At 41.1% G+C, this 14,609-nt stretch overlaps 1 protein-coding gene across 2 annotated transcripts; it reads right to left on the bottom strand.

Moving 5' to 3' along the window:
• Positions 1–1,827: 1,827 nt before the first annotated feature.
• Positions 1,828–4,250, bottom strand: LOC106922141 (homeobox protein OTX2-like). Of its 2 annotated transcripts, none has more exons than XM_088002112.1 (3): positions 3,203–4,250; positions 2,927–3,078; positions 1,828–2,656 (listed from the first exon to the last, which is right to left on the bottom strand). In XM_088002112.1, the coding sequence occupies exons 1-3, from the start codon at positions 3,321–3,323 to the stop codon at positions 1,988–1,990; spliced, it is 942 nt and encodes a 313-aa protein (XP_087858238.1). In that variant the 5' UTR covers positions 3,324–4,250; the 3' UTR covers positions 1,828–1,987. The 2 variants fall into 2 exon arrangements, with proteins under 2 accessions (XP_087858238.1, XP_087858239.1); XM_088002113.1 differs by having other exon boundaries at positions 2,927–3,106; positions 3,240–4,250.
• Between the last annotated feature and the right edge of the window lie 10,359 nt (positions 4,251–14,609).

The raw sequence follows: 14,609 nt of genomic DNA, 5'->3' as shown, positions 1-14,609 counted from the left end.
CGAAAAGAGGGTCTCTCTCTTTCTCTCTCCATCTCTGACTACCTTTTTTTTCATTATTATTGTTTAACATCCTTAAATGCGATGAGAGGATTAATAAAGCGCGTCTGCCTGCCTGGCCCATATGTCCTCTTCAGGGCCGCTTGTGCTTTAATTAAAGGAAACCTGGGAGGGCCTCCCGCTCCAAATGCGGCAGGAAATCTGACTTACTGCTCTTTATTGATATTTATTAGAAAACCTGTTGAAGGCTTAAGTATAATCACCAAGTGATCTGCGGATATTTTGGTAGTGGAGTCATTTCTTACAATATGATCTTGATATTTTCGCATTTATTTTTCTACTATTATTATTATTATTATTATTATTATTATTTCTGTTACGTTATTATTATTTATGCTATTACTTTTGCTACATTAATTGTTTTGTCTGTTGCTTATTGTTATTATTAATTTGTCATTGAAGATGATAAATGAATGTGTTGTGCTGTTGTTATTGTAGCTTCAGTTCATTTCAAAGGCTGTTAGGGTGCCGCGGTATAATTGGGTCAATTGTTGCTAATTGGCGGTCGGATCGGGACAAAGCCCTTCAACGGCAGCAAAAAAAAAAAAGAAAAGTCACGGCTCAGATCCGAGAGGACTCGGTCACGTTTCCCGTTCAGTCCTAATTAAACCAAACTCTAAATGATAAAGATTTAATGTGCGCCAAGAGGATTTGCGTGAAAAATGTAAATACATTTTGAGCCATAATTTTCTGACATTTTGAGCTGCAGTAAACGAACAGAAACATCAAATCTGAGTCAAAAGGCCTTTATTGTTTCATAGTGGGTTTTGTCGCTCTTTACAGTTTTGAATGGACCTTCAAATGCAAGACGCACACTGTAATTATTCCTGATTTATCATGAAAACTAATAAAATCCTTCTTTTAGTTAACACTGGTAACATGGAAATAAAAATGTGAAATTCACAGCTTGCTTTTCCTGCGTATTTTACGCAAGGCAGAATTGCATACAGGTTATACAAAAAAACAACAACAACAACAAAAATCACAAGTCGGGTAAAAATAAATTTTACAAGGGGAGAAATGAACATTTTAAAACACATAAAAGACATTTCGGCTCACGCGCGAACGGACTGATTGTCAAATATTCGTATATTTTTCTTCTTCTTCCATAAATTAAGTAGTGCATCCAAGTTCGCGTCAGAGCTGCTTTAACGCTCTCTCTCACACACACACGCACGCACACACACGCACGCTCCTTACAACACAGACACTCATGCACATCGCTTTGATCAAAGGGGCGCCCATTCAGCGTGCCAACAAGAAGAAAAAGAAAAAGGAGAGTCTTTAAGGAGCTTAGCAGGAAAAAGACCTGACCAATCCTTCAAACTCCTCCAAGTTAGTCTCTCTTGATCCTTTTCTCTCTTCTTCTTTTCTGGTCAGCAGATTTGTTCCGTGCCCCTGATCAAAGTTGAGTCTCGATGGTCAATAAGTTAGTCCAACAAGTGTGAGACAGTCCTGCGCTGCTCGACCCGAGGTAGAAGTTAGGGCCTGATTTCTTGTGGAGGGAAGAAAAAAAAGAAAGAAACTTTATTTTTGCATGAATGCAGAGCCGGGTCAAGGCAAGATCGAGACACCGCTGCTTAGGACCCCACAGCATTCCACCACACAGAGCATAGATCCAAAGATGGCTGTTAATCAAAAATGAACCAACTTTTAAATTTGGCCAGTGATTTCTCCACAGTTTTACTTCTCGGTATCCCTTTATTTAAATACTTATTGTGAAGTATTATATCATAATTGTGTGATATGATCATTCTAACTGCTATGTTAGCAAACTGTGTAACTGGGAATAAAAAAAAAAGCCCAATAAGTTAATATAGGTGGTGGTGTGGTTGCTGGTGGTGCCAATTTCCGCTCAGGACTGCATTCAGTCTTAGACCGGCTCTGCATGGGTTCATAAAAGTTCCCAATTTCTTCCATTTTTCTTCTCTCACAACACTTGAAACTTCCAAGCTGCTTGGTCTTTATAATCCAGACAGTCCGAATTGAAATTTAGCTTCCACGATGAGGCAGTTTGGTCCTTATAGTCCAGACAGTCCGCCGCACCGGTGAAGCCGAGCCCCGTCGCTCCGTACGCCGACGAGGAGAGCGAGGACGCCGGACTCAGGTGGCTGGACACCCCGCTGCCGCCCATGGGGCTCATGGTGGAGCCCGCGGCGGACAGCTGGTGGTGCATGGGCGACAGATAGGAGCCGCAGTCCATCCCGGTGAAGTAGGACGAGGAACCCGTGTAGCCCTGGTTGTAGCCCGTCGCCTGGGTGTAGGTCATCGGGTAAGATCGCTGCATGCAGGAGGAAGAAGAGGAGGAGGGTGTGGTGGAGAGCGGGTCGGAGAGCGGGGAGATGGAGGCCGGGCTCCAGATGGAGACAGGCGCCGCGCTGCTGCTGCTGTTGCTGGTGCTGCTGTTGGTGCTGCTCACAGCCGGCATGGAGGTGCTGGAGGGCGGCGTGAACTGGCTGCTGGCTCCGCTCTCAGAGCTGGCCTCTCTGACCGGGGAGCCTTTCTTTTTCACCGGCCTGCTGACAGACTTGTTCTGCACGCCCGTCTGAGTCTGCTGGGCCTGCTGGCGATGCTTGGCTCGTCTGTTTTTAAACCAGACCTAAAAAAAAAAAAAAAAAACAGATTTAAATTAGAATAGGTCATAAACTACGAAATTAGTACAACAGAAGAAAATATAGTTAACGTAATTTAACCTGCAAAAAGTGGCATTTTAAAATCTTTGGATGATCGCTCATTACGATAAAAGACTAAAACACGTCTTGTTGGTGTTCAAGAAAATCAGACAATTCCAGGCAGATTCAACGAATTTAATTGTGTTTCAAATATTATGTGCATTTTTATTACAGAATCGTGTAATTTTAGGACTCACTTGCACTCTGGATTCAGGGAGGTTGATCTTTAAAGCCACCTCTTCCCTCATGAAGATGTCAGGGTAGCGGGTCTTGGCGAACAGGTTCTCCAGCACGTCGAGCTGGGCCCGGGTGAAGGTGGTCCGCTCCCTCCTCTGCTTGCGAGGGGTCGCTAATAACGACACAACAAAAGGATGTCGCTGTTGCAATTTAAAACCACCATATCTGGAGTAACACCATCGAAAATCCTTCAGATTGGAGTAGCAAATTACGGAAATTGAAATAAAAATGGTTACTTTTAAAGAAATCACTCTGTTTACCTTGGTATCCCACTGAAGGATGCAGTAAGTCCACTCCTGAGGTAGATAAGCTCAGTCCGTTCACCGTGTACGGCGGTTGTTTCAAATAGGACATCATGTTTGCCTCCGGCAACCCCGATCACAAAAAGTAGTAAAGAAAATGGCGCAAATAATAATATTAATAATAGCGTTCCCCCCACTGGCGTCTCCGAATTATGAAATGATCCAGATGAATCTGAAGGAAAACATAAAAAATATTAACAGTAGTGGATGTCCGCCGGGTTTTACGCGCAGCCTTTACGCGCGCACACACACTCAAAAAGTGGGCGTCCTCAAACTCGCGGGACTCTTAAGGCAGAATGGAGACCCCCAGCTGTCCCCACTGGACTGAAGATGCTCTGTCTGGCTGACAGGCGTTTACGCCATCAACCCCGCCGCCCCTCCCTCCAACAGCTTCAATAACCCCGCCTAAAAAAAATCGCTTCCACCCGCGCCTCCTTTACTTGCGCCACCAAAAAAAAACAAAAAAAAAAACATTGTCGTTAAAATGCGCACTCTCGTTGGGCCCCAACTGAGCACTCAATTAGCATATACACCCACAGGTTGGGGACGAAGCAGCTGATTTGCAGAAACAAAGCGCAGTGTTGACCGATAAGTAACGCTGATAACAAAAGACTCTGAGGGAACAAACAATGAGGCTGCAAACTGCGCGCGCATTTAATCACACCTCTGCATCGATTTGTGTGATTTTGTTTGTTTCCTTAAAGAAAAGTGCTTAAAGATTTCAACTGGAAACTTTAGGAAAAAGTATGAAACATAAAGATCTACTCATTCTGGTGCATCCGCATCCTCCTCCTCCTCCTCTTCCTCCTCTTTCTATTGAATTGCTCCCGGTAATTAGATTTAAGAGGTGACACATTGGAGAAGTGTAGAGAGGAGCGGTTAATCCAAACAAACGAGGAGATTGATCACTATTTATCTTCGAGTATGCCAGGAACAATAGCACCAATTGAAGATCGAGATAGAACAAATAAAATATAACTCAAAGCAATAAAACAAATGAAAAAGACCAAATTTTTGTCTGATTAAGAGGAAAGTTTTTTTTTCCTTTCTTGGATTCAAAACTGAATCTCTGAATCACTCCAAACCGGATTTTGAAGGACTTTAAAACCTTTAATAGGGCAGCATGTTCTAATTGTAACATTTCACTGTTGAGTACAGTGTTAAAACAAACTGTTAGAGCAATTAATATAAATCTGTGTAACCGTCTGCTTGCATTTTTGCTAACGAACGTGGAGATAAAGTAGGTCCATTGTAACAAATTAACTTTGTAACTATAAGCAAAATGTTCTCATATTGCCATAAAGATGCAAACAAACTAGCATTCAACCAATGGCACTATTGAAGCAATCTGCAAACATTTTATTTTTGGACTATTTTAATTATTTCTTTCTAAGTAGAACGTTTAACAGAAAAAAAACTCCACCTAATCATAAAGATAGTTTTGCTAATTAATAACCCATGTTAAAAATAACCAAAAAATAATACTTGGCTTGTGATAATTTGTGATAAAAAATAAATTATATAGAGTGAAAACAATGTAAATAAAATAAACACAAAAAACATTAAATGTTAACGACTAACAGCTTTAAGAAGCTCAGCTAGCAAGTTTGAACGAACATTAGCATTGTTGCTATTAGCTAAAGCTGTATCATAGTTTTACTAAACTAAGTCTTACAGTTGTCTCTTACAGGCCAAATAGCTAATGCTTAGTACTGTATGGCTAGTGTGTTATGCTTAATTAGAATGCACATAATGTAGCTTTTTTTAAATAGTGCATCAATGAAATATCAAGCCCTGACTTGTTTATCAGTTGAAATATCTTCTTGTTTTTTTAGCATCTGTTGTCAGGGACCTGCCTGGCATTAAAATATGTACTTCTCTATTAATACTATTATTAGCATTAGCCGGACTCATCGTTTCGTCCGAAGCCAATAACGGCCGCTCCTGTTTATCCCAAACTCAATCTGTCACTTTTCTCCAGTTCCTCCACAATAATAAACACCCCTCCCGCCCCGCTGTAGGCTAATAATTATTATTGGCTCAAATCTTTTCTCTCTCTCTCTCTTTTTTTTATTTAGCCCCCCTCTCCATCCCTATTCTCCTTCTTTCTGAGAGAAATTAAGGCGATAATCCGGACGGCACGCGCTGGCCTGATTACGGGACGCCATGCAGCCGCGGCTCCGCGTTCGGGCCTCCGCAATTTTCTGCGTCATGAAAATAAAACAAAGAGTGGCATTGTGTTTATAGGAGCAGCTGACTGGCAGACGACCCGCACACACCCCGAAACCCCTCTCTAAAAAACAAACAAAACAAAGAAACAGAAACAGGAGGAGTGGTCTATTATTATTATTATTATTATTATTTATTTATTTTTATATTTTATTTATTTATTTATTTATTTTTACTGGAATCAAAAATATATTTTAAAAAGAAAAAAGTGCTATAATTATTGAGAATAATTAAAAATAAAATATGTCCTCTTTTCAATTTTCTAAAATAAATAAGGACATTAAAAAAATGTAAAAAAAAAAATAATAATTGGGGATTTTTTTGGAAAATGTTCTAAAATTTCTAAATTTTAAGAAATTTCTCAAATTATTGAACATTTTAGGTACAGTAAAATTATACCTAAAATGTATAATTTTTGTATAAAGTAAAATTATACATTTATTTAGAAATGTCTAATTATATATATATATATATATATATATATATATATATATATATATATATATATATATATATATATATATATATATATATAACTTTTATATATTATATATAACAATTACTAGCCTTCACTACATAAATACAGCATTAAGGAATTAGCTAAGAACTGAATAGACAGCAATTTATAAACTGACTGCATGGTCTGCTTTCCTCTCATCATGACTAAATCCTTGTGAAGCTGTGAATCCTGCGCTGTCCTGAAATTCATTGCCTGAATGCTCCTTTGGTTGGAAAAGGGGAGAAAAGTTCCCCCCACCTCCCCTCAAACACGCCTCCTCAATTATCTCCCTGTAAGCTGCCCGGTCTGACTGTAAATTAAAGGAAAATCCTAAAAAGGAAAAAAAAAAAAAAAAATCAACAACAAAAAAAGGAAAAAGGATCCTACTTACTTCAGTCTTCTGTTTATATAAAACGATCCTTTGGTTGGGCTTATAGACCCATCAAGCGGCTTTGATTTGTTTCCTTCCGGATAACCTCGTTGGATGCGGATTAAACTGAGAGATGCTCAGTATTTATTGGGGGAGAGAGAGAGAAAGTGTGTGAGTGTGTTTGAGAGGGAGGAGAGGAATTTTAGCAACCAATGGAAATGAGAGTGAAATTTGATTTGCAGAGGTGAAAGGATAGAAACATGTGGCTGCAATACAACTAAAGCAACGAGAAATTGGATAACAGCGAATGTTAGGAAGAAAATCTATAAATCTTTTATCTCCTTTGACCAAAATTCATCCATTTGCAAACTACAACAACTTGAAAAGCACTTACTCCAGTCATTATATTTTATGTGATAGAAGTTGTTTCTTTTTTTGGGTGGCGCAGTTGGTAGAGCTGTTGCCTTGCAGCAAGAATGTTCTGGGTTCGATTCCTGGCCCCAGTCTTTCTGCATGGAGTTTGCATGTTCTCCCTGTGCATGTGTGTCCCACAGTCCAAAAACAAGACTGTCAGGTTAATTGGCCTCTCCAAAATTGCCCGTAGGTGTGAGTGTGTGTGTGCATGTTTGTCCTGTGTCTCTGTGTTGCCCTGCGACAGACTGGCGACCTGTCCAGGATGTACCCTGCCTCTCGCCTGGAATGTTAGCTGGAGATAGGCATCAACACCCCTCCCGACCCCACTAAGGGACAAAGAAAATGGATGAAGTTGTTTCTTTGTGTGAAATGAGAACAGGGCACACAAAAAGAACACCTGTAGTTTGAGATAAAAAAGAAGCTTAAAGTAAAAGTTTTCATCAGTTAAAATTAAAACATAATTTATAGCAAGACAAAGTTGACAGGGACAACATACATGGACTCACACAGAAATACAAATTTTAAAAAGTGTTGGCCTTATTACAAGAGCCAAGAGGGACACCTTTCTACATGGAGGTAACAAGAAGAAAGGCCACTGAGTTTAGCACATTTTAAAGGTCTTTATCCATTTTAACTTTGCCTTTTTGGCTATAGAAAATGACTATTATAATTTTGATCTGTTAGTTCATTAAGCTATTAGAGAAGTAAGTTGCTACAGTGACATTTCATCTACAGTTACTGCCAACTAATCCAGAAAACAAAACAAAAACTTTCACCTCCTTCTTGACTCTTTTGTCTACAATTTATCTTACAGATCCAAACTGAAGTTTGAGGTCAAATCGAAGTCCAAAGGTACTGAAAGATGAAGGCAACATGTTTAGAGTTTGTGTTACCAAAAGGGAGCACAAAGTGGCTGATCCAAAAGAGCAGAGGCCAGAACCAATGGAATGTTTTAAACTGGTTTTATTCCTACAGATATTAGGTTTAAAAAAAATCAATAAAGTAAACTTATAAAAGAAAAAAACAAAGGTTAGACTAAAAACATTGTCAAAAATCAAATTAATCTCTACAATAAAAAGCAAAATATCCAAAGAAGCTAGAGGTGGAAATTTGACTTCTTTCGATTTTGTTAGAAAAATCTACATCAGCTGGTTGAAAACATAATGTCTGATACTGGAAAATAAAGTTCATGTAACATTAGCCCCTTCACATGGTCTCACTGTGTTTTGCATCTCAGGATTATAAAAACGCATGCACCAGATTATCAGAAGCTAATTCCACTCCTCTGTTTCCACAGATCTTCACCACTCTGGTTTAATCCAGGTTCAATCTCATTTAGATTCTTTGTCTTTTGTGTGATTCTAGTCGGCCAAAGCTTCAGCCTCGGCGGCGGTTTCAACCGATGCTCTCCAACAAGCAGCAGGTTAGGGAACTAATTAGGCGTCTGAATGCCAGATGAACAGACTGCGAGGCTGTTGGCCTTTTAGTTTAGATGAAAATCAATGAGACCTTTGTGAGCAGACTGTACTCCATGCAAGCTAGTCCTCCAAACTTCAGATTTATATGCTCATATATTTATAAAAAACATGAATAAGATGTGTTAAAGAAAATAATCAAGATATAAGAAAATAGGTATAAAAAATGTTAATGTCACAGATTACATGTTTTTTCAATATGCAGTATAATGGTAAAAATATACATTTATTTAATTAAAGCATAGGATACTACTGAAATTGTAACAAACTTTTAAAATGTGGCATGTAACCCTTAATGTCTGCGTTAATGCCATTGAGCACATGTAGGTTAGCTACAACTAGGTAACCTAGCTGAAGGTAAATACCAAGTTAAACTCTTGTAAAGACACACTACCTCAACCACAAGTCTTTTGACACTCTATAACTTCTGTCAAGGTTACATATTCACTCATTACACAAGCCTTAGTAAATTATTAGACTCAACGTACCCAGTTGGACATCGCATCCAATTAATCATAGTAGCATTTTTTATCGCATTAGTAGCATACGAAGGTTGCTAGCAAATTTTACTTTAGCATTAGCATTCAGCACTTAGCTCAAATATTTGCTTCAGTAAAGAAAGTTTCTCAACCACAAATCTTATAGCTCTTAATGTCTCACTAAGTTGACGTATTAATTCATAATAAATGCTATGTAAACATATTAGCTTGTAGCAAGACATGGTGAAACTTTTAGCCCTCTAGGGTTTGATTTCCAAGATGTCTTCCTCCTTTTCTCACTGCCAAATAAAAACAATTGCTTTACCATTACCTCCTCTAAACTCTACGAATGAAAATAGCTAATATTGACTTAACCAACATCTTCAGTTAAATTTCAGTCCAAATATTTAGAGGGCAAATAATAAAGTGCCTAATATTAGAATCTGTTTGGTTAAACACATCACAATTTTGATGGCTAATATTAATACCATTAATAATTGACTTTTATAGAGTCTTTTTTTTTAGCATAGTGATGCTAATATTCCTCCTGATTGCAGTTTTACGGTAGCCTCCGAGTGGAGTTTTCCCATTTTCCCTGAACGATCAGAAAACAAACAGCCTAACCAGGCTTAAAAAATCTGCTCCCCTTGTTGTCCCCCCAGCTATGTTCTTGGCTCACACTGAGCGCTTTCATCTTCACTCTCTGATATATAATTCATCGGAAAATATCTAATAGCCCAGGGGAGCGTTTCAGCTAAACGGGGCCGTGCTTGTTAAAAGGTGAAGACGCTTGTTAATGTCTGTGGCAATGTGCCCTCCCCCTGTCTCCCAGCGAATCGACGGCGTCACGCTTCTCCTGCTGTCAGGGAGACGAACCGAAGGCTAAGGATCGTGGGACTGACTCTGCCACTACAGAGCGGGCCCGGCTGCCGAGGAAGGCGCTCTCCACTTAGTCTGTTCATCCAAGACTTTAATTGGTAAACTTGATCATTTCGTCAAATTGAGCAAAAATAAACAGATCAAGACAAACGGCTCCTGTAAAGTGTTGCTTTATGAGTCCAGTTTTTGCTTCATTCACTTCAGCTCAGCTGTCTGTGTCAAGGTCAAATCAATGGCTTGGCCTGCCTTGCCGGGTCCATCTGTTCCACGCTGACACTCTCAGAACTGTATCGGACAAAAGGTTTCTCTTTAGCCACCTAACATTGATAGATTTATTGACAGGAAGCATGTTGGAAGAAGCTGTAGCTACTTTTTTGTGGACGGTCACAAGGATCCAATTGGAGGATGCTGACCCATTGTGTATCTGGATTAGCTGCTGTCACTCTGGAGAGCAGGTGCTTCAGAATATTCTAATCTTTGAGAAGTCTAATAGATTTAGTTCAGACCTAAATTGGTGGTAAGGTAGTTCAGCTGACATGCTGTGAATTTTTAAGAATGGTGCTCTACCGGTAGGATTTCTTCTTCACCTCATTCACTAGTCAACCAAGATGATTTCATCCAGCCACATTGTGATTTGTAGCCCAACAGAGGTGGCGTTTTGGATTAACATTGAGCTATTGTTGTTATGCTCTGATCCTGATGCTTTGAAACAAAGGTAGATTGAAAACAGTAATAGTCAGCTTGATCAAGAGTGTGGTATTGTGACGGTGTATGGGTACAGTGTCACACATCAGTTGTGATTTTGGTTCCAACTTGGACTAAAATCACACTGCAGAGATGCTAATTTATCTTGAATTTGATTATAAATAGAGCCTTGAAATGCCAGTTTGATTACTCAATGACTTCTACGGTAGGAGCAAAGGGGTCCGCCATTTTAAAACTTATTGCAAGACTCATCAGACGCTCCTTTAGTCCAATTATGTACAGTACTAGTTAAGTTTTTTAAATGAAACATCAGCCTTTATCTTGTTATTTATGAAGAAAAGCACTTCATTAAATGGCTTGGAGGAGGATTACCTCCAGAAACAGTAACTCTTTATTTTCTACTCCATACGCTCTCTACTGCTGTCTTATATCTTATTCATGCCCTTCATTGAGATACATCCACCACTTGTGGTTTGCCCATGGGAGGGTTTAGTGTCTTGTGGCTGCTGGTACCTCGTTAACCTCCCACAGCCTGTGGCTAGTGTTAGCCAAGCCGAAAAGCCTCATACCTGGGTACTGGTCAGCAGGGACGCACCCCGGGAGCCCGGGACCCCCCACTGGCCAGGGGGAGGGAAGCAGGCGGGACAGAGGAGGGCCAAACAAAAACACAACCTGGCATCCCCACAGCAAACAGCCCACCTACTGTCAGCCGGCATCTGGGGCACAGCACACAGCTCCTCTATTCAAATTCTGCCGATGGCAAGCACACAAGTTTATCTGTAAAACCCCAAATTGTTTTTTACAAATCATCAGCACATGAAAAAGTGTATTGTTTAAGTTCAACAACAACAAAAACAAGCTCTACAGATGTAGCTTTTTGGGGCCCACCTACACGCTTTGAATGCGTATCTTTCCTAGAGAGCAGATTGCATGTGGAGAGTAAAGTTCGGAAACTCCACAATGGAAAGAGATTGTGGAGAAAGAGAGAGAGAGACAGAAATAAGGGGGAGGAGTGTAAAGTTAATCCCGTCTGAATTGCTAGGCCCGGCTGCAGCACTGCCACTGAAAACAGTTTTTCTTTTCTTTCTTTTCTCTGCAAATTTGCTCTCCCCTCTCCCTCTCTCTTTGCTTCCTCCCGTGCCTCTCGCTATTTCTCTGCCTTCTTATCCTTTTTAATTAGAGGGGCTATTCTGCTGCACAGAGGACCTTAATCCCCAACTGACCAACATTATAAAAAGCCAGCCTTTGAACAGCCGACCCACACCCCTCCAGCCCCGCTTGCCCACCACCACCGCCAACACCAGGGCCGCCAATCATTGCAATATCTCAGCTCACATTGGAGAAACTTTCCAACATCTTGGACAAAGCATGTGAAGAACTACTTAAGAATAACTTGCTCGTTCCTATTTCCACCACGATTATTAGAGATCTGGTTTGAAATAGCGACAAAGCATTGACTGAGTGGTAGGTTATTGACTCAGTCAGCAATGCAGAGATTGCTAAAGGCTACCAAGATTGTTCTTAAGTGAATGGAAACAAACCAACTAAAAAAGCATCATTAACATTAGCAGAGTAAAAGAGTGCTTGATGTCAATGGGTACCCGCTGTGGCAGGACAACGAGCCAGCGATGTCATCAAGGGTAAGGTTATTTAGGGCTACAAATGTGAGAGGTAAGATTATAAAATCAATATTGGCTCTAACTAGAAGGAAATCATTGGGGGAAATGTTTCTGTACTAGTCATAAGTCAGGTAAAAAGATATTGAACCAGTCAAAGAAGTTGACCTTAGGGTCATTCCCACTTTACTAGTGTTCTACATAATGGAAAACAACAATATACAAATGAATGGTTTACAGGAAAGCACATTCATATGTTGTAATGTCCTGGTTGGAGTCCAGACCTAAATCCAGTAGGGGATCTGTGAGCAGATTTGAAATGTTGTGTTCACAAATGCCTACCATCCGATCTCGATGAGTTTGTGCTATTTTGCAGGAAAGAATGGGGAAGCTTGCTATTCTCCACATGCAAATAAAGACAACTATCTATCATTTCCCATCTACTTCACAATTATAAGAAGTGTCAATTATAATTGAAGTGTCACATAGCAAATCAATAAACCACAATGATGTTAACGAAAGGATCTCAGAGCTACTCCCTGAGGCACACCATAACTCTGTCAAGCCATTTTAGACATGTGGTTAACGGTAGAGGGTTTATTTGAGAAGCATGAGCTTCTTGTGGTTGAATTGCATGGAGTCTATTGGAAGAGTCCTGTTGTTTTGTAAGATAGCAATACACAGCTGTTGTACATAAATGACCAAGTAACTGAGTGTGGCATTGTGACGGTGTATGGGTACACCATGGGTACACCAAGGAGACCATAACTCAACTTCTACTAAATTAACCAGTCAGGAATGATGAGTCACTTTGTCAATACTGGCATCACCGATGTTCAAATTATTACAATCACAATAAATCTGTTTCTAATAGCGACAACATCTAAAGCAGCAGGGACTGTTTTACCTGAGTCTTCACTTCAAGCATTTTTCAGGCTTGCCTCCTGACCACAATGACAGTCCGCAACGGTCGCATCCCTGCCCCGTGCCCCAAATGAATTTCCATTTGCTGCTGCTGCAGCTTTCTATTTTTACAACACCGGTTCAACAGTTCCCCTCTTACAGACAGAGGGAGATGCAGGCCAGCCAAGCCCAGTGCCTGGGTAATCACAGGCCCGGTATTTCCACAGCAAGCAATTAGCATCCTGCTTTTATGTGTGAAATGACTGAGGCGGGAAGAGGACCGAGTCGGAGAGAGAGACACTGTAGAAACACAGAGAGAATAAAAGAGCAATTAAGATGTTGGGTGAGCAGAGGACAGCGGCAGACTGTCTGCTGCCGTGTGATTTGAGGCTTGCAGGCCCGGTAATTAGCCCTTCATTGTGAGATAATGGACTTGGCCGATCTTCCCGGTTCCTTGAGCTGCCTAGCTCGAGTCGACTCGCGAAAGGTCAAAGGCCACAATGTGCAGTTTGCTCCTGCATTGTTGCGTGCCCGACCGAGCCGCACGCCATTTGATGTTAAAGTTCACGCTGGAGAAGCTCGGTGTGGTTTGCGTAAGCATGCCTGTGTTCAGGTAAGCAAGTTATCTCCTGAAGGAGGCAGCGAAAGCAGCTTTGAGGCGTCGGATCCATCACTCCCTTGGCCTATCGCTCCGTTCTCCCAGGAATCTTTAAGGGAGCGGTAATCTGTGAACCCTGAATCATCAGCTTTGGGCAAATCTATGTAATACGGCTAATTCGATGAAGCAGTATTTTCCTGGTGAGAGGCAAAATCCTGTTGACTATTCAGGGACTGAATCATCCAACAGTAATGCCATTAGACCAGAGCCGCGGATTCCTCAGAAAATGCTGTTTAATTGCCAGTAACCAGCCATTGTTCAGTGACGGGTAAACACTGGCCGGGGGCGTGGGGGCGGCGGTGGTCGGGTGTTGAGTGTTGAAGCGTGTGAAAAAAAAAAGAAAAAAGATGGCCGCTGAGAGACGGATTTACTCTGGCTGGAAGAGGCCCGCGCTGCAAAGTGGCAGCAGCACCGGCTTAACCAAAGTCTTCAAGAGTATAAATACAGAGTAACCCTTTGCTTTTAATACAGGATTTGCTCAACAATGCGATTTAGGGGGCTGTCTATTCAAGACAGACATTTATTTTTTGCAGTGGCAAGGTATTTAAAGATCAGGCCTTGTTGCTCACGTTTATTAGCGCGGGACTACGCAGCTCAGGGATTGTTTGATGTAATCGCTGTGCAGTTTATCCGCGCTTGTTGTCCCTGTGCATGTAACCCGACACAAAGTCTCATTCTTGAGATCCTTACAGCACAATGCCACTACCTACACTCGGCCGTTTATCCTCACTCATAAGGATTTCGGCTTTTGAGCAACACAGACTTGATAATATCTGTCAAAATCAACATGAGCCCATTTAAAGACACTGAAGGCTGTTTTTTTTTTTTTGTTTTTTTTTCTGGTGGGGTTGTGTTTTTTTTCCGAGGGGTGGTGGTGGAGGGGGTTATATTTTTTTCAGCTAATCCAATTCTCACCACCCGGGGACGTTTTATGAGAATGCGAAGAATCTGCGCTGCTTTCAGGCCCGTCCTGGAGGAGGCAGATTGGAAGCGAGAGGTGTAGCGGCCGAGGCTGGGCTCCATTGTGAGCCGGAGCCTGGGAGACGAGCAGCAGTGCCAGAACAGACACTGATTGGGTTTGACACTGCGTCCAGGAGGAGAGAAGAGGCTTATC

Source organism: Poecilia mexicana, unplaced genomic scaffold (assembly GCF_051168715.1).
Source record: "Poecilia mexicana isolate PSO_F unplaced genomic scaffold, ASM5116871v1 scaffold_21, whole genome shotgun sequence".
Classification (NCBI taxonomy): domain Eukaryota; kingdom Metazoa; phylum Chordata; class Actinopteri; order Cyprinodontiformes; family Poeciliidae; genus Poecilia; species Poecilia mexicana.
This window is presented reverse-complemented; position numbering and strand designations above follow the sequence as displayed.